The sequence below is a fragment of the Sebastes umbrosus genome, chromosome 14 (genome assembly GCF_015220745.1).
Source record: "Sebastes umbrosus isolate fSebUmb1 chromosome 14, fSebUmb1.pri, whole genome shotgun sequence".
In the NCBI taxonomy this organism is placed as follows: domain Eukaryota; kingdom Metazoa; phylum Chordata; class Actinopteri; order Perciformes; family Sebastidae; genus Sebastes; species Sebastes umbrosus.
The window spans coordinates 15122895-15142073 of NC_051282.1; the positions used below are offsets into that span (position 1 = coordinate 15122895).

Consider the following 19179-nt stretch of genomic DNA (forward strand, 5'->3'; position numbering starts at 1 on the left):
ATTTATTTCCCCAAACGTATTTATTACTGTAAACTTTCCTATATACATTTCTTTTGTCTTTATGCATTTCTGCTGTCACTCAATGTGTGTCTAATCGTGTATCTATATTATTTTTGCTACATTTAATGACATATTAATTTATTTATTTATTTATTTGTGGAGTCATTTATGTATTGATTCATTAATTTTGGCAGGATTCGTCCTCTATACAGAGTGACATTACTTATGTTTGGGGTCAATTTGATCACAGAGAGGTCGACCTCCCTGTTAGAGTGCTTATGAAGAAACTGTTACAGAACAGAAACCTTTTTTTCTTATTTGGGATTTGGGAGGAGCAACGTTAGTGCCATGTAAAAAAAAGGCTTGTCAACACCAATCACAGATTTGGAGCAGATGAAAATACATTGTATTTAACCAGGTTTTACAGACCCAAAACGATTTTATGCATAATTTTCTGTAACAGACGTCTTTTCTTCTCGTAAAATTAGGATCATGCTGATAACGTAACGTTAAATGTGTATTTTTAGCTGTTAAAGAGGGTCTAAATATGCTCAATCTCTTCCTTGATGATCTCTTTCAACCTTAAAGCTACTGAAAGGGACAAATTAATGTTAATGGGTTAATGTTACATGTGACATACCAGGCAACAACAAATAAATAATTCATCCAGAAGACAGACATTAAGGACATTTTACTAAAAAAAATAGCACTTAAATCATCATACAATGAACAATAAAACAGGAACTAGACTTCGTCTTCAGTCTTAATCAAATAACACAGTCTTTTCTCTTCAGGGAGACCAGTAAACCTGTTTCTAATGTACCTGAATGTTGACTTTTGGTTAATTTCTGCTTCACATTGTACAAAATGAATTAAAAGATATTTGGCTTGTTGTAAAAGTCTGAATTTTAACTGACATTTTAATCACACACACCAGTTTTCTAATCTGATATTTCATGTCTTTTATTCAATTTCTGCTACAAAATTAGGATTAATTCGTCTCGAGTGGTTCTCAAGGATTCACATTTTAATCTGTGCCAGATTCACCTGAATCACCCGCAGTGTAAACATACAAAGTCCTCGGACGGTGTGCAGAAACACGGCAGGACTGTGTACATTATTCACAGCCTGTACAACACAGTCTGATGAACACTTACTCTGTTACCAACGGTCCTCTGTAAGGCGACACTCAGGGACAAACGGCACTACTCATCACCTCTACCGTCTCCATAGAGACCAGGAGTGATGTAATCCACCCACTCTACCTGGGTGACACAGCGTTGGGCTGCTCTGTGGTGTTCAGGTTTCGAGCATAAAGTATAAAAACATTTAACTGTGGAATAATTTAATACAAAAATAACGTAGAAAAAAATGGCGAAACCTCCCTCCGTCAGCACTTTGGCTTCAGTGTTGAGATTCTCTGGAGGAGCTTTTTCCTCACATGATTAGTTAAACATCTCATCGGTGGTCACTCCCATGAGGACTTTCACCTGAAGCAGTGTAACAGACCAGAGACACTAAAGTCACCTGGTTACAGTGAGGTGACACTGTGACTCATGAGATCCGCCGCTGCTCTTTATACGTAACTCTTTATAACCTCAGTCTGTCCTGTTGTGTCTGATCTCATGACTGGATGCAGTTCTTCTTTTGACGCCGCCGGCTTTTGGATCCTGTTGAGGAAAAATAAATAATGGATTAATTTAACTATAAAGCAAAGGATCTGTATGTCCATCTCGAGAACTGAACTACTTCACACTTGGCGGGTTTATTGCTGGGGACCCAAGGATGTGTAGTGTTGAATATGGTGCAATTTGCACACGCGACCATACTTGTCAACCTTGAGACTTTAAAAAAAGGGAGGATCTCAAAATCAAAGCGCGGGACATGGGGGACCCCCTAATAAAATTAGTGTTATTTCCACTTTAAAAGAGTGAAAATAACTAAATAATAAGGACACTGCAACAGCATTTTTATGTTAAACTTTTGATTTTACCTTTAACTCCCAGGAAAGAAAACTGAATAATTCACCACTCCAGTGTGAACTTTGCGTGTGAATCTCTGTTATAAACTAATATTCATTCGTTTTTATTTATTTTTGCTCCTGCTTGAGTATTTATTTGTCTTAGTTCTCTCCATTTCTCTCTCCTTCTCTTACTCTCTAAAGGTCCTTTCAGACACAATGTGACAACGGCACCACTGCGCTCTGAAACTTGTTATTTCCAACAGCTTGCGCCGCGCCGCGCCAGCTTTCTGCTGCATCAAGCAAAGCCCAACATTGGGCGCTGCACGCTGTGACGAGCGCAACTTAAACATGAGCTCAAACTGTGCTGTGTCGCGAGCATAGACTGCTCTCTTCCACTGGGAAACGACAGCTGGTGTAGCTCTATTATCATCCGGGTGGAAACAGTAGGGATTATACACGCTGTTCAGTTTCAGAAACAGGCTAAAAAGTGTGAAAATTTGTGATAAATCGGGAGAAAAACAGGAGAATTGTGACCCCAGGAGGAAACTGGGAGAGGGCAATGAAAAACGGGAGTCTTCCGGGAAAATCGGGAAGGTTGGCAAGTATGTACGCAACATGTTCAATGTTAATAAACTTTGAATAAACAAGCGAAAGCGCTCCGGGTTGAAGTTCATTTTGCTGCTGAAAGCTGGATATACAGTAATTATGATAGACAGTATAATATAATATATGATAATATAATAATGTGAAACCAAACTCTTCTTCAATTCCCTGGGTTCAATGAGCGAGGAGCGGTTCTCAAGAACGCTGCAAACAGCACTTTTGGGGGCCATCAATCAGCCGTTCCTAGCGGCCATGCGCTTCGAACGGTGGGGATGGGTAGATCGATACTGTGGTATCAATACTTCGATACTAGCTAATAATTTAGTACTGATTCTTTTAAAAAAATATTGATAATAACATGATATAAATATAAACGTGGGTGGTTGCATTACTTCTGAACGTTTTCACTACTTTTGTATAATGTTTGTGCCAAAACAGTATTTAGCTGGCCCGTGTCACATGACTGTGGAGACCATGTGACATCAGAACCTTGCGCACAGCAGTATCGGTATCGTATCAAATTAAAAAAGTTTGGTATCGCCTATCCCTACCGAACAGACTCGCCCGCCAATAACGCTGCAAGCTGCACTACCAAGAGCCAAGCAATCGGCCCGTTCTGAACGGGAACTACACTAGTTAACAACTAGGTCCCTTTTTTTTTTACCTTCAAAGCTTCTACTGAGGTTTAAATATTAGTCTTTTGCATTAAATCAACTTTCTTTAATGAATGTAACTCGTCGGTGTGTGCCTCCCTTTGTGTGCGGCAAGCGGGAGCATCGGGTTTTTGACCGCAGTTTTTGAAAGGCTAAACGGCAACAAATATGGACAGTAGCAGAATATTTCGTTAGACAAAAAACATTTTGAGAATTTTGGTTTGGACGATAATGAAACAAACAAACAATAGAGTATGTGAAGACGTACCGTCGTCGTCTCCGGTGTTTAAGGTCTGCAGAGACATACTTCTCTGAATGACCTTTGAGGGCTTCTTGATTATGGATTTCAGTAGACCTGGTTTCTCAATGATCTCAAACGAGTCCTCCAACTCAATTCCTGCGACGCCATTGGTCTCTGACACCTTATAGGTGGGGGAGGGTTTCTGAGGAGTGACCACGCCTTCCTCTATAGTCTCTGTGCTCTGATTGGCTCCTCTGCCTTTCAGGAAGTGCTTGAACGAGCTGCGTTGTTTTTTCGCTCCAAAGACCTGGTTCTTCTTCACGTCTCCCTTTCCATCATCATCCTCCTCCTCTGCGGGTAAACCAGGACTCTGAGGGGGGACTCGGTCCACCTTGTCCTTGCCGGTCCTGCCGGCATGAAGGATGTTGTTCTGTAGGCCGCTCCTTTGGTTCAGCCCGCCAACCAGCGAGTTGTTGTGGGTCGACAGGTCTTGTAGGGAACCTGTGAGGCCTGTACTGTTCCCAAAAACTAAAGAGTACTTAGGATTGTGGTATTTATGTGCAGGTACCTGTCTACAGTCCCCGGCAGATACTTGAAAGCGAGATGTGGAGACGGGCAGAGGCTGGATATTCTCCACCTTTGGCTTCCTGATGGGCGTAGCAATAGGCGGCTTGGTGATGTTGAACTCCCTGTAGAGGTCCACCTCTTCAGACACGGCGTACAATTCCCTGAAGTCATTGTCGAAGGAGTCCACGATCTGTCCCGACATCACGGTGATCGTGTTCCTGTCCATCCGAGAGGAACACCAGGTGAAGCTGGAGGAGAAAAGAGGGATTTAATTAGGGCTGTAATTTGAATGCCACTAATTTCTTTAAGGCACCACAACTTGCATATTTTTTATGCTAAATGCAGTACCTGTGAGGGTTTCTGGACAATATTTCTCATTGTTATGTTGTTAATTGATTTCCAATAATAAATATATACATACATTTGCATAAAGTAGCATATTTGCCCACTCCTATGTTGATAAAAATATTAAATACTTGACAAATCTCTCTTTAAGGTACATTTTGAACAGATACAAAATTTGATTCATTTGCGATTAATCAGGATTAACTATGGACAATCATGCGATTAATCGTGATTGAATATTTTAATCCACTGACAGCTCTAATATAAACCAAAACTGTGGTGTAAAAGTTAAGGAAATATTTAATCTGGGAAATACGCTTATTTGCTTTCTTGTCGAGAGTTAGAGAAGATTGTCACTACTTGCATACCGTATCTGTCTGGTAAATATGCCAGCCGGTAATAGCTTAGTACAAAGACTGGAAACGGGGGAACAGCTTGACTGGCTCTGTCCAAAGGTAACAAAATCCACCTACCAGCATCTCCAAAGCTCACTAAAATGTTATATCTTGATAGTTTCAACTGTACAAAAAGTGTAAAAGTGACAAAAACTGACTATTTCTTGACCAGGCAACCAGCAGAAACCACAGAAAGTTACTGGTCCTCTCCAAAAAGTCTGGTTCATAACCCTTCCTAAAAATGTCAATTGTCATTTTCTACACTTCCGTTCTTGTTCAGATTAATCAATCAAGATGTATTGTGTTATAATTAGTAAACTTTAGAAGCGCTGGTAGGTGGAGTTTGTCACCTTTGGACAGAGCCAGGCTAGCAGTTTCCCCCTGTTCCCAGTCTTTGTGCTAAGCTAAGTGATATAAAAAAAAAAGCGAAGTGAGTCAAAATGAAAAACTGTAATTTTTTTTTCGTAGCAAATCTAGCCTTTGAATGCAGAAGCAGCAGGAGTTTGTTCCAGTTTTTAAAAGCTTTGAAAACTTGACCTGAAAGTCAAAAAAACCCAAATTTCCTCACGTAAACTTCCGATCATAACTAGGTAAAACACATGACTTAAAACATGAAGCGCTCATTTCACTTGGCACGAACCAGTCATTCCAGTTTTGATTCTAAAGAATTCAAAATGAAACTGCTGTGGTCTCTAACGTGGTTTACCAGAGCTGGCTGATAGAAGACACATGAACATGTGGAAAGATGTGTCATCTGTATTCAGACAGGCGACTGTAAACAGGAGCTTAACTCTTTATGTTGTAGCCAAAACATTTAAATCAGCTTATATTTGCAGGGAGTCCGGGTCAGGTATTTGTCAGTTTCAAATGAGGATGGGGTTTTCTGTTAGAAGATTTTTTTATAAACGTTTCAGTATGATTCAGAATGAATGTATAAATTACAATTAAGGATTTTTTCAGCTAAGCAACAACATATACATTTTATACAACATATACAACTTAAACATTTGTGTACTGACTAGACATATATGAGAATGTCATGTCACAATTATCCTGGCCTAAATAATTGTAATTCACGATATTATCCCGATAATCATCAAAATATGCTTAAACTCTTACAATGGCACTAAAAATATTGGAATCACTTTACCTTACATTTTGTGAAGAAACATATTTTTTTAAACAGTGTGTATTAAAGCATGATTATTGAATGTCAAACAAGCACAGATTGACAAAAACGTTTTACTGTATTTGATTTAAAGAGGTGTGAGAGCCTCGGTCTCTCCATACATTCGATGGGGGTGTAAGGGGTTAACAAATGTAGGCGGCGTAATCGTTCCACTGAACCTGCTTAATCATTTTAAATGAGAACTCAGGTGACACACAGAAAGCTTTTTGGCTCTTCATAATAAGGTCACACTGGTTTTACACGTCAGTAATCATAACAGAGAAGTTGATTTACAACGATAGATTTAGTAATAAAGAAGATAAAGAGAGTGCTGCAAAAAGCATTTCAGTCATTCCACCAGTTTAATATGCTCTGGAAGTCTTAAGGAGTTATTAGTGAGCTGATCTGAGTAGTTTTATTGTGTTGTAGCCTGCAGTTGTTTTTATATTTAAAGCCTCTAAACATTTGGATCTGAGAGTGGAAAATAGGTGGTTTTAGTTTCACATGTATGGAGCAAGTAGTAAACTGAACTTGCAAGATGAATAAGCTATATTTTTAAGTGAATTGTAGCTAATAAAATGGAGCGATACATCATGTTTTTAAGAATTAGTGAAGTAATATTTATATTTATTGTACTTTTTTAAAAGGTAGACAAAGCTTTAAAAGAAAAGAAAAACCACACCATTGTTGTTAACACAACAGTTGCACCACAAGATCCATTTAGTAACTGGAGCTTTTGATTGAATGAATTTCCTCATCAGATGGAGTTTATCATATCAATGGAAAGAGAACATCTTGTATTCTTATCTGTAAATCTCTTCCGTGTGCTCCAAGTCAGATTAAATCTCCTAACTGGAAAAACTTGTTTCAACTTGATGAACACCACCTGTGCGTGAGATTTGATCAACGATGCTGCTACATTTGCCACGTATGGCTAACAAACTGTGCCAAATTCATTCAGAAAAATTAGAAAAGAGAATAATTTACATACAGCAGAGCTTCAAGCGTTGCTGTCAGGAATCAGCAGACAAAAACAGACCAAATTTAGCAGCATCAGTATAAAAATATTGATTAGAGTTGCTTTAAATACCAACTAAACTCTGTCTATAGCCCTGAGTATCAACAACTTTCACGTTTCTTGATGTATGATTTGATTAATATCAAGAGTCTGACTTTTGGACGAGGAGGTTTCATTTCAATTTTAATTCAATTTAATTTGGTAGACAGTTAGACCAACTCCAGAAGTTTGTAAGAACAAACCTGTTCGTATGAAAGATCTTGCATGAGATGCTTTGGATGGGTATAACAATTTTTAAAAAGCTTAAATATATATATACTTTTTATAATAATTTATTACATACAAAAATGTGTTTCTCTTCACTTTTGCATACTAAACTTTTTCCGACTCTTCACAAAATGAGTTACCAGAGATAATAAAATAAAATACCTCATTCACAAGATGGATAGACATACAGTATTATCCCGACTGCACAGGCTGAATGTGCCAGTTTAAGACATTGCTGGATATTCGTGCTCACCTGTACGACCCAAACATGACTTTCTCTCCATCCACCAGCATGTATTTAGAGCACAGGGACCCGGGCAGCTTTCCAAACGACAGGGCCAGCCCTGAACCTCCCACCGTCCGCACACGCAGATTCTGTAAAGAAACACCTGCTTGATTACACATTTCAGCTGGCTTAGCATCACACGGGTGAGCCTGAGTAAACTCACTCAGCCGCAGCTATCAAACGTCCCCTGATATATCATGCATAACTGATCGAAGGACGTGCCAAGTCAAACTGCGCTGTCACACCTTGCAACCTCAAGTCAACTTTTCTCAAGACATAAAGGGCAAAACTCAAACCCTTAATAGCCACATATGTTTACTTAAAGGGAAGAGAAAGGAAAGAGACAGAAAAGGAGACGTGGATACTGAGTGGACACACTGGGAGGAGGCTTTCCTCTGCCGAAGCATCGAGTTACAGTCTTTGGATTTGTTCTCAGGATGTATGAATGTTCATTTGTAAGAAGTAAGAGTAACAGAGCCCAGTGCTCTGAAAAGGCCTTTCACTGCCTTATCAACTGACACCACTATAACCAGGTATATTCCAGCGCTCTAGTCAAACTAGACTGGAGCTACAAAACTCTGCATACAGCAGATAAGGCCGGGTATTGTGTCCCCGTGGAGATAGGATGACAGTCTGGCTCAGTGAACTGCTGCACGATCTCGATCTACAACAGCACTAACCGTCATTTCTCAGGTTCGGCAACACGCAGATTATGTGATATTAAATGTTAATTCATGAAAGCAAGATGATTATATTTAACCCTTAAACACATTTGAGCATCAATATTTCAGCATTTCCTTTTTCCAAGTATTCCTCAAAAATCTTATGCTTGATGCCATCCATTTAAATGTTTTATTCACCTCTTGTACTTTTTAAGAGAATTTGTTTTTGTATTATTACCCCAATTTCCCATAAGTGGGTCAAAGACTACATGGATGCATTACAGCTGTCGCAATAACCACAATATTGCAATGCCGCGATTTGGACAAGCCACCTGCAGGGGATGGCAAACAACCGCCACAACTGCGATGTTCACATTTTTTCTTTTTTGAATTCTTTGCAATGGGAGTGACACAAATTTACACTCTGCTACAAACGGCGAGCGTTGTACTTTTTTTTTTCCGATCGACGAGAGTTGAAAAATGTTCAACTTTGTGTAAAATGACATAGACATAGACCAGCAGGTCTGTCCTCTCTCCCTACTGTTTGTGCTTCGGCCTTATTTTTGCGGATATTCCGTATCATAGCAACCAGACGCAACCAAAACACTGCGCCTCATTGTCCTTCTGCTTTCTGCATCTAACAATAAACGAGTACTTAATTAGGTTTAAAACTGTCATCTTTGTCATTTAAAAAGCAACAATATAAAAGACCAGAAAAACCCTTTAAAATAACAGATTACAGCGGCTACTATAAGGATTAAAAGTAAAGCCATTACTTGGCGTGACATATGACACATGATGCTTTGTAAACCATGATAATTATTGCTGCCATTGTCTCCTAAAGGAGGCAGAGCAGTGACCAACTGAGGTGTTTCCATTTGCTTGTATATTGTATTAGCGAGCCTCCCTCCTCTGTCTGTGTGTAGCACTCTGTCATGCTCTCCAGCATTTGCTGAGCTCACTCCTCACCCGCAGATGCACTGCATTAATCTGCAGCCGAGTGCACATATCCAGGAAGTGGGGCACGCCCCTGGCGTCCAGCAAAGCGTAGACAGCCACGCCGCGCCGCGACGAGGCATCCAGCAGGTCCTGGAGGATCTGCAGGTCAGTCAGGAGGTCCATGACGATGGCCACCACCTGGGGAACACAGAAGGGGGGGAGATTTAAATGCAGCCAAGCAGAGGGACAGCCGCAGTGGTGGAATGTAACTAAGTACATTTACTCAAGTACAAATTGAAATACTTGAACTTTACTTGAGTATTTTCATGCTTCTTTACATACTCACTATAATTCACATGGAAGTATTGGACTCTTTATTTGAGAGCTGTAGTTACTTTACAGATTCAGACTTTACATCCAACATATACAGTATGATGAGCTTGTAAAATATGATGCAGTGGTTCCCAACCCTTTTTGCCAGACATGCCACCACAGTCCCGTTAGATGAAGTACTCCTTCAACAATTTATACTTGTCAACTGTTGTGTGTGTAAACTATTATAGAGAGGTGAAGTCCCGCCCCTTCCGGTGGACCACCATGGGACCTTATTTCGGAAAAAATATGAACGGTAGTCAACGGCAAGAGACAAATATTTTTTCTGATTCTGTTTGAATTGCGGCATGAATTTTTTGTCCCCATCACCTTCACTGAGGCTACAGATATTTGTCCTCTTAGCTAACCCATGTTTCTCTGATTCTTTTTCCTCTTATCCATTTGGTTTCACTGTAAAACATACCTGACCAGACGGGTTGGTAAAGATGTGTGTGTGCGCACGTTACTGATGTCACAACCGATGATTTCTGGGTGTTTGATTAGTTACGTCTCGTTGCCTTTATAACCGCAACATTAAGCCTCATGAACATTTTTCACCACTCCCACTGTCGGTAAACACTGTGACACTCAGACGCTAACTGATAATTACTGTTGTGATACTAAATGTAAGTATAATTCACAGAGGAAGTGACAGTTGATGCTTCTGTGGAACTTGTTTTTCCAGGTGACTAAAAAGTTATTCAAAATAATTATGACACAGTCCAGCAACGGCTAGGATTAACTTGCTAATTATCACTGCTAATTATTCCACCAGTGTGTCTGTGCTCAAGACTATGACATAACCGTACAGGATCTGAGCTGAGGAGGAAATCATCCCGTCACAAGACACGAGATACAGTACAGGTATCGGTCTACAGTACAGTCCACAGAACTAATGTACTTTCCATTTTGGTATTTTCAGCGCACCTTTATATTATGTATATTTTATTAAACAAACATGTTGACTATTGCAGTGAAGCATTTTACAGCCACACTGTGTTTTTATATCCGTGAGTGCAATTTAGAGTGATCATGTGAGCATTTTTCCAATTCCTTATCGCGGCTCTCGCGTGCATGATAAGTCCTGATCCAACAACTTCCAAACAAGTTTTCCTGGCAGACGGCTTTACGTGCAACAGCAGCTTGGTCAAATTTTGATTGACAGTAATCCTTAAAAGTAAACTGTCAACAATTACTCATCTTATCTGGTTATTAGGCTGTGTATTGAGAAAAACGTTTGTCCAGGAAAGGAGACAGTTACACTTCTTTCAGTGTAAATCCATCTGTTTTAAGACCATTCAGGAATAAACATTATTTTTAGCGTTCGGTCCACCACCACGACTTTGGTGTAGACTGAAATATCTCAACAACTATTGAATACTGAGAATAGTCTAGAGCTTTTATTGTGAAAGTTAAGAACAGAAGGAGTGGATCTGGTCTCCGCTACCTTTAAAAGGAGTAATAAAGTTTGCAGTTCTGGTTCGGACTACTGTTTCATAAATATAGAGTCCTAAAACCTAGTAATGAGTTAGCATTTTAACACTTCCGATTCCCTCGTCTGAAAGTCAATGGGTTTTTTGACGGGGTTTTAGTTAGATGTCTGAAATAAGGTCTGTGGTTCACACAAGCTGAAGAGATTTTAACGTTTTGCTCTATACGACATAAAATACGTCAATAAATACCCCACTCGTGAATTCTGAAGCCTTTATGTGTCTTAAAAAAGGCGGTTGCTAACAAGTGGCTAACTGAGACTACTAAACGTCATCACGCCGACTCGTCCACCTTTACAGCGTTGTTGTGTATACTCACGTTCATGTGAACGTGGTGTAGTTCGTTTACGGCCTAACGTTAGCTTTTTACTTCTGGTGATTGCATTCACACTTCAAAAATCATAAAGTGGTGTTCATTTGTGAAGATCATCTTGCTGAACAAAACGTGTAAGTATCATAAACGTTTGTTTGCCACAGAGCATATTTTCTGAAATAATCCAAAACCCAATGGAACAATCCCATTGGCTTTTTGTCGAGGGAACCGGGGCGATGCTAACTTCCTGTTTGGCCTACAAAAATACGTCATCCCTGGAGAACTCTATAGGCGCAACTCAACCCGTTCTGCACAAGTTGATGTCTGGTTGATGTCTTTATTCATGGTGTGAAAGCACAGAAAATCAACCTCGTTCCTGATTATGCAGCTTTTTTTGCCGCATAATATTCACGTTTTGCGTGAAAAGTATTGACAAAAACAACAGTTCAAAAAATACATTATGGTGTGAATTAATCGCACGAAAAAAAACGCCGCCGGTTTGTAACGGCCTTAAGACTGAATGTGGATTTAAATGACTTGTCAATGTAGACATTTTCTGCAACGCTGCACTTACTCTTGAAAGGACCTGTCATGTAGATACACCTGGCCGGAAAACCATTTTTGCTTGCAACCCTGAAGTCATTGCTACATAAATGACACAGCTGTGCTTCATCTCTTGATTTGAGATAAAGATATCCTGTAGCCTTTTTCCTGTTTCCATAAGGTGTGTGTGTGCCTTTCTGTAAGTATAAAGAACTTCAGGATACTGAAATGCAGAAGTCCTCTCTCCAGTATTTGGCAAGATTTCAGGAGTAGATGATTTACTTCACCTCAAGGGGAGCAACCTCAGCATGTTGTTATTAAGCTGTCATTGCCATCAGTAGGCTAATATAAACAGATAATAAAGAGGATTATTTCATATGTCAAAGTATGTCCAATTATTGCCCAATAACAACTGTTGGACGCCTTCAAATGCTCCGTTCAACTGTGTCTGGTCCGGGTAAGTTTATTGTCCTCCACACCTCAAAAAGAGGAACAGTGCACCTTCTGCCAGTTAAAACAAACCTTTCACCCAACCCTGCGACTGGAGCCTCCGGTGCTACACAAATCAATCAATGTTCCCCTTTTTTAGCTTAAGCTTGCATACCAAGGAGGTCACCCAATCAGAGGGAGTTATGGGAATCTCTGAGTGGGTGAGGGAAAAATAAAGAAGTTCAACCCTATAACCTGGGCTGCAGGACGGTGGGGGAGGCTGAACAAGCCTTTAACGTTCTGCTGCATGTCCTGATGTGAAGCTGACATTTAGAGCTGCTCGTGCTTCTGTCTGCACCAAGTATGACTCAGCTTGTTTAAACTTGCATTAGACTCTCCCATTTTTTTTATTTCTGCTGTGGGCTTTGTTAACCCTTCTTACAGAGATAGATATGCGAAATATGATTCTGTAAGGACAGCTAAAGGCTGGCCCACACTAAAAGACTTTTCAAATCTTAACAGATGTTGAAAATGTGAGAGACCCCACACATAAAGACATGTTTTGATAAATTCAACAGTTTAGTTCCTATAGTGTGTGGAGAGCAACAATCTGGCCAAAACAGCACACCACACACTAACAGATTCATTCATGAACAACACTAGTCCCGACTAAAATATTACGTAAATCTCGCAATATCTCTTGCGATCAAACGTGACTTTAGTGTGTGTAAATTAGCGATGTTAGTTTTTGCACTACTTTGTATTGAAAATTGACGAAGGATGGATGGATGAAGTCATGGAGGCACGTTAAATAAACACTTGTTTTGTTGCCACAAATCAACAACTCGGTCCTTCATTTCTGAGCTCCATCTTACTACTACTTTTGCATTAGCTCATGCATTAGCTGCCATGACGGCGGTTGTTGTCCTTCCTTCTTCAGTCAGCTTTGTTTTCAATTGACTATCGTTCTTTCCCACGTGATTGCGTCATCGTCTGTCCTCGGGGTTCCCCACGCACAACAGGATATCCAATCGTAAATATTGAACATGTTACAATTTGAAATCGGTGTGGCCAGGCAGGATGGACTTCCGAGCCGATCGGGGATGTAAAAAACACTCTTAACAGACCTCACACCACAGGAATATCTGGAAAGATAATCTTTAGAACCATCAAAAAATCTGGGCTTTGCTGACCGTTGTCAGGAGGGGGGAATCGGGCCCAAAATCAGCTTGATTTTCGTGTCGTGTGGACCCGGCATTAGGTTTTATAGGTGTTCTACAGTAAGTCGGTTATGTGATTACTGCAGTTTAAATTAGTCATACATAATAATGCTGTATACTTTAGGTTTCGGAGGGAAGGTTAAGTGCCTGGGGAAATTTCTGTACCTTTTTACTCTATAGGTCATATAATTAGCAACAGTTAAAAAGACACATCACATTCAAAATTTGGCTTAGGACCCAGGTGCAATGATGACGGTATGTGTGTTTAGTACCTTTTTCTTATATTAACACTCCAGAAGATACACTGACTTTATGTGAGCAAAACATATTTTGAGTTAAAAATTAGTAAGATTTATTCAAAGTGCATGTGTTGCATGAAAAACATGTTATGTAAAATGGAAAAGCAAAAATCACTTCCCATCAATTTACAATAATTCAAATGCAATGAAAATAATTCATTCCCTAAGATAAATCATAGATAAATGATTTCCATACCAATACTGAGCACAGTAATCGACTGTTATCTTAGCAACCATTGGCAAACATGTCATGTTATCTGAGTTTAAATCAGTATTCTACAAAGAATATCTGTCCTGTAATGATTTATCACTGTCTGGTAAATGTATGCAGAACTGTGTTCAGCTGTTGATGATGAGAAGACCGATGTCCCTCTCATGTCTGTCCGTTAAATATAAGACTATTACTACTAACACTCTCACTTAGCATAAAGACAGCTGAGACAAGTATACCTTGTTTTCCTTTAAATAATAACAGCTATTAACAATACATTTAAATAAACATGTTAGCATTATTGTTGACAACAAAAAGGGATGAATAAATATGATTTCAGTTTAAAAAAAAATCCTGAATAGTCCTTTTAATTAGTCTGTTTATTGTCAATACTGTATATACTGCTCCTATTTTTATACTTCCTTCTATTTAAATGGTTCATATTTTGTTACACTTTGTTTAGCTCTTTTTTACTGTGTTAGCTGTTGCATCTTGTTTATTACACTATCCCCTTTGCTGCTGTACACTGCAAATTTCCCCACTGCGGGACTAATAAAGGAATATCTTATCTTATCTTATCTTATATTTTTACTCAGGCTGACGTCTACACCAACATTTTTACTCAATTAAAACTTCAATGGTTGAGTAAGTTATGATTAACCCATTTGTGGCCGCAAATGAAATTTTTCTTTTCCTTTGGTGGTGTTCTCTGGGTTTGCCTAAGCACAGATGTGAAGAAATTTTCTAAATCTTGCAAACTGTTTGTCTGAAAAGTGAGTTTTTCTTATCATACTATATGTGGTCTTTGGGCACATGGGAGTGCTGTTTTTGCAATAGACTCTATTATATTTTAGGAAAAATTAAGGCTGTCAATCGATTGAAATATTTAATCACGATTAATTGCAAATTAATCACACATTTGTCTATCTGTTGAAAATGTACTTTAAACGGAGATTTGTATTTAATACTCTTATCAACATGGGAGTGGGCAAATTTGCTTGCTTTATGCAAATGTATGTATATATTTATTATTGGAAATCAATTAACAACAATGACAAATTTTGTCCAGAAACCCTCACAGGAACTGCATTTAGCATAAAAATATGCTCAAATTATAACATGGCAAACTGCAGCCCAACAGGCAACAACAGCTGTCAGTGTGTCAGTGTGCTGACTTGACTATGACTTGCCCCAAACTGCATGTGATTATCATAAAGTGGGCATGTATGTAAAGGGGAGACTCGTGGGTACCCATAGAACCCATTTTCATTCACATATCTTGAGGTCAGAGGTCAAGGGACCCCTTTGAAAATGGCCATGACTTTGTTGGAATTTTGTGCATGGAGCATTATTTAGCCTCCTTCACGACAAACTACTATGACATAGTAGTTGGTACCAATGGATTCTTTAGGTTTTTCTAGTTTCATATGATATCAGTATCTCCACTCTAGCTTTAAAACTGAGCCCGTTTCAACCTGAAAATCACAAATTGCGTTAAAGAAATTAGAGGCGAATTTGCGTTAACGTGTTATTATCACGTTAATTACTAAACAGTAGTCCCATGTGCCCAAATACTAGATATATTATGATAATAAAATGGCGGTATCTCAGAAACTACAAGGAGCACAATCAAGTATTTGAAATCTATGAACTCATAACAAGTTAAATATCAAAGATTAAGTACACATATGAAAAAATGATTTCACATGGAAAACATTTAATAAACACGATGTTAGCGTTTTTCCTCATTTTTCAAAAATCCTGACTTTGACTATTGATAAAAGTGTGATTTTTCATGTGATCTTAAAATTTAAAAGTTGTCCTGTTAGATACTCGTCCAAAGTATGTCCGTACCAAATTTCAAGATTTTTTGAGCAATCAGAACAAATGCAGTGGCATTTTTCCTCATCATACTAAATACAGTCTTTGGGCATAAATAAATACATCTTATTTGTAACATTCATGTTCCGGCTACCTGTTAGAGATTAAAAATCACAGTGTGTCTACTGTGGATTAAAAATCCTTTAAACCTCACACTGTCATTAAAGGTTGTCTCGTGCATTCGTAAAGACATGTGGAGTGCCAGCAATTAATCTCAGCCTGGGGTTTTTTGTCTCTTTAACCTGTAGGAGGCGGTCACATGATCACCTGTAGCCAATCATTTTGAATATTTCACAAGTATTGTTTTGCTGTTCTGCTCCAGTAACTCAGGGACATGACGTAGAAGAAGACACTGATTTACTGCATGGTCGGGTACTTTCACATGTTCATAAATGAGTTTTACTTTTTCTTTGTTAAGGCCAACATCAAGACTTCAACATTGTGTTCTTTGTAGATATAAACTCAGGCTTTGAGATTTAGTCGATCCAACTGTTGTTAATCTGTAGATCTATCAAATCTGCCTGCGTCATTCTTTGCAGATTCACACCTTTCTGCAGAATTGCATTGCGTGCATCGTGAAAAGGTTTGACCTACATTATGCTGTAAGAAGGCAAAGCAGAAATCAATAAAATCTAAAAAAACATTTGGGTGTAAGTAAGTCTTTTCTTTTTCAAGCAAAAATGCCAAAAGTCCTAAATTATAGTTTCTCAAATGTGAAAATGTGCTGCTTTAATCTGCATTGTGAATGTGTGAATTGAATATCTTTGGCTTTGAAACTGTTGGTCGAAAAAAAATGAGGCTGAACATTTTTCACCATTTTCTGATATTTTATACGTAGATCAACTGATTAATCAAGACAATAATAGAGTGATTAGAAGATGTAATTGTTAGTTGTTGCCTTAATAGTTTTTATGAAGGTTTGACTGAGTTTTGTTCATTTAGCCTCATGTTTTTCTTGTGATTCTCACATAAATAAAGACATTAATTATTAACCATTTATTATTAGAGTCCAAAAAGTGGGGAAAAAACAACCAGGGGTGAGAATAATTTAATCAAAGTAAATGAATTCATTAAAAAATTTGGGAATGAGAACCGGAGAAAATTAAGCAACTGATGTTCAATGATAGTGTTGCTTAATTTATAAAATTATACAACTTTATACAACCCTTAACAAATGACATATAGTTGTTTTAGACTATTTGTTTTTGCAGTTTTTAGTCTATCACTTTACTTTTTACATTGAAATAGGGTTATTAATATGATAATAAAATAAAATATGATAAAACATTATATGATATAACATAATATAATATAATGTAATATAATATAATATCATATCATATAATGTAGTGTAGTGTAATGTAATGTAGTGTATTATAGTGTAATGTAGTGTAGTGTAGTATAGTGTAATGTAATGTAGTGTAGTGTAGTGTAATGTAATGTAGTGTAGTGTAATGTAGTGTAGTGCAGTGTAGTGTAATGTAATGTAATTTAACATAATATAATAAAAAATATAATATAATACAATATAATACAATGTAATGTAACGTAACATAATATAATGTGATGTAATTAATGTAACGTAATATAACATTATATGATATAACATAATATAATATAATATAATGTAATGTAGTGTAATGTAATGTAATGTAATGTAATGTAATGTAATATAATATAATATAATATAGTATAGTATATTATAGTATAATACAGTATAGTATAATATAATATATTTAATATAATATAGTAGAGTAGAGTAGAGTAGAGTAGAGTAGAGTAGAGTAGAGTAGAGTAGAGTAGAGTATAATATAGTATAATATATTAATATAATAATACTAATCTTAGTTACCTTGTGTGCCTCCTGTATGAGCCTCCTCACCACCTCCTTGATGTGTGGCCCTGGCTCTTTGGGAGGATGTGAGAACACGGAGACCCGGGTCACCCCCTTGTAGACCCCGCTGCTGCCCGGCCAGCCGATGTCCAGAGTCGGGACCTCCGTGTCGGACATCTGGGGCCAGTACGTGGAGTGGACTCCGGAGTCCGCACTAGAGGAGCCTTTACTCTTCTCCTGCTCTCCGGACTCGGAGTCGCTGTCCGTGTCGCACTCCCGGAACGTGTCCCGGATCATCCCGACCTCCCGGGCGCAGAGGAAGTCCTTGATGTTGTCCTCCTTGAGGCGCATCTTGAAGGCTCCGTCTCCGTTCCTCAGGAGCTGCTCCAGAGCCGCCCGCTGCTCCTCGCTGTAGTAGAAGTCCGGTCTGCTCTCCGGGATCTTCTCGTTAACGTGCCCCTCGTCCAGGCACTCTAACTGAGACATCGCCATGGCAGCAGGTCTACACGCTGCTGCTCCACAACACTGAGCGGACAGGTACGGCAGGTGCTCAGGTGAGTCTCTCAGGTGAGAAGCGAGGAGGCGGGACCAAGCTACTGTATGCCTCCCACGAACTTCCTGTTGTAAAACTTTCAGAATAAAAGAAACATTTGGTCACCTGTTCCACTTTGTTTGTGTCTCACCTGGTTGAACTCATAGGGCTGTCAATCGATTCAAATATTTAATCGTGATTAATCGCATGATTGTTCGTAGTTAATCACGACTATTCATAAATTAACCGCACATTTTTGTCTGTTCAAAATTAACCTTAAAGAGACTGTTTGTTAACAGCGACACCTGTGGCCGTTAAGTCAACGAAAGTCAGCGTCGGGCTCGCGCTTTCTCGCTCTAAATAGACATGAACGAGCATCGCTCAAAACAGTGAGGCGACACACGTCAGCTAAAACCACAATATCACTCTATATTTCACCTGCTTGGCAGTAATGTTAGCTGACCAGACGAAGGTCTCTCCATGAATCAATGCTGATCCTAGTGTTGGCTTTTCCTGCCTCAGCCTCTGGGGCTGAAGCAGGAAGAGAAACGTTATCGTCTCCGACCGCGACCACAGGGAGACACCGGCACCCGGTTGGAGACGATAACGTTTCTCTCTGCGGAGCCCTGTCACTTCACAAGACACGGGATAACTCAGAGGAGCAGAGACTCCAGCGTTGGAGACCAAAGCTACGGTCTCCCCCGCGTACTACGACCGCCGCCACTACTGTTTTGCAAGATGGGCTTCACTAGATATAACCAAGAGGTTTTGGTGCTTCCGTGTAGTTTGTGTTGGAGTGTGAGTCTGAACAGCGTAGCCACGCGAGAGCGCGCATGGGACAACGACCCGGGTGATTTATACGTGTAAAAAGTTACAAACAGTCCCTTTAAAGGGAGATTTGTCAAGTATTTGATACTGTTATTAACATCTAATGGGCAAATATGCTGC

The 19179-nt window shown here is 39.0% G+C and overlaps 1 protein-coding gene across 1 annotated transcript; it reads right to left on the bottom strand.

The window, feature by feature from the left end:
* Positions 1–675: 675 nt before the first annotated feature.
* On the bottom strand, positions 676–18266 carry fam83fa (family with sequence similarity 83 member Fa). Its single transcript, XM_037792344.1, has 5 exons — positions 17718–18266; positions 9138–9305; positions 7474–7595; positions 3488–4275; positions 676–1670 (listed from the first exon to the last, which is right to left on the bottom strand). Exons 1-5 carry the CDS (start codon positions 18189–18191, stop codon positions 1624–1626), a joined length of 1599 nt encoding a protein of 532 aa, XP_037648272.1. The 5' UTR covers positions 18192–18266; the 3' UTR covers positions 676–1623.
* Positions 18267–19179: the final 913 nt, after the last annotated feature.

Coding starts and splice junctions, on each gene's coding strand:
- fam83fa (XM_037792344.1), bottom strand. CDS start 18,191: ATGGCGATGTCTCAGTTAGAGTGCCTGGACGAGGGGCACGTTAACGAG. Junction 9,306..17,717: donor TCATACAGGAGGCACACAAG/GTAACTAAGATT, acceptor TGTGTTCCCCAG/GTGGTGGCCATCGTCATGGA. Junction 7,596..9,137: donor TTAATGCAGTGCATCTGCGG/GTGAGGAGTGAG, acceptor GTTTCTTTACAG/AATCTGCGTGTGCGGACGGT.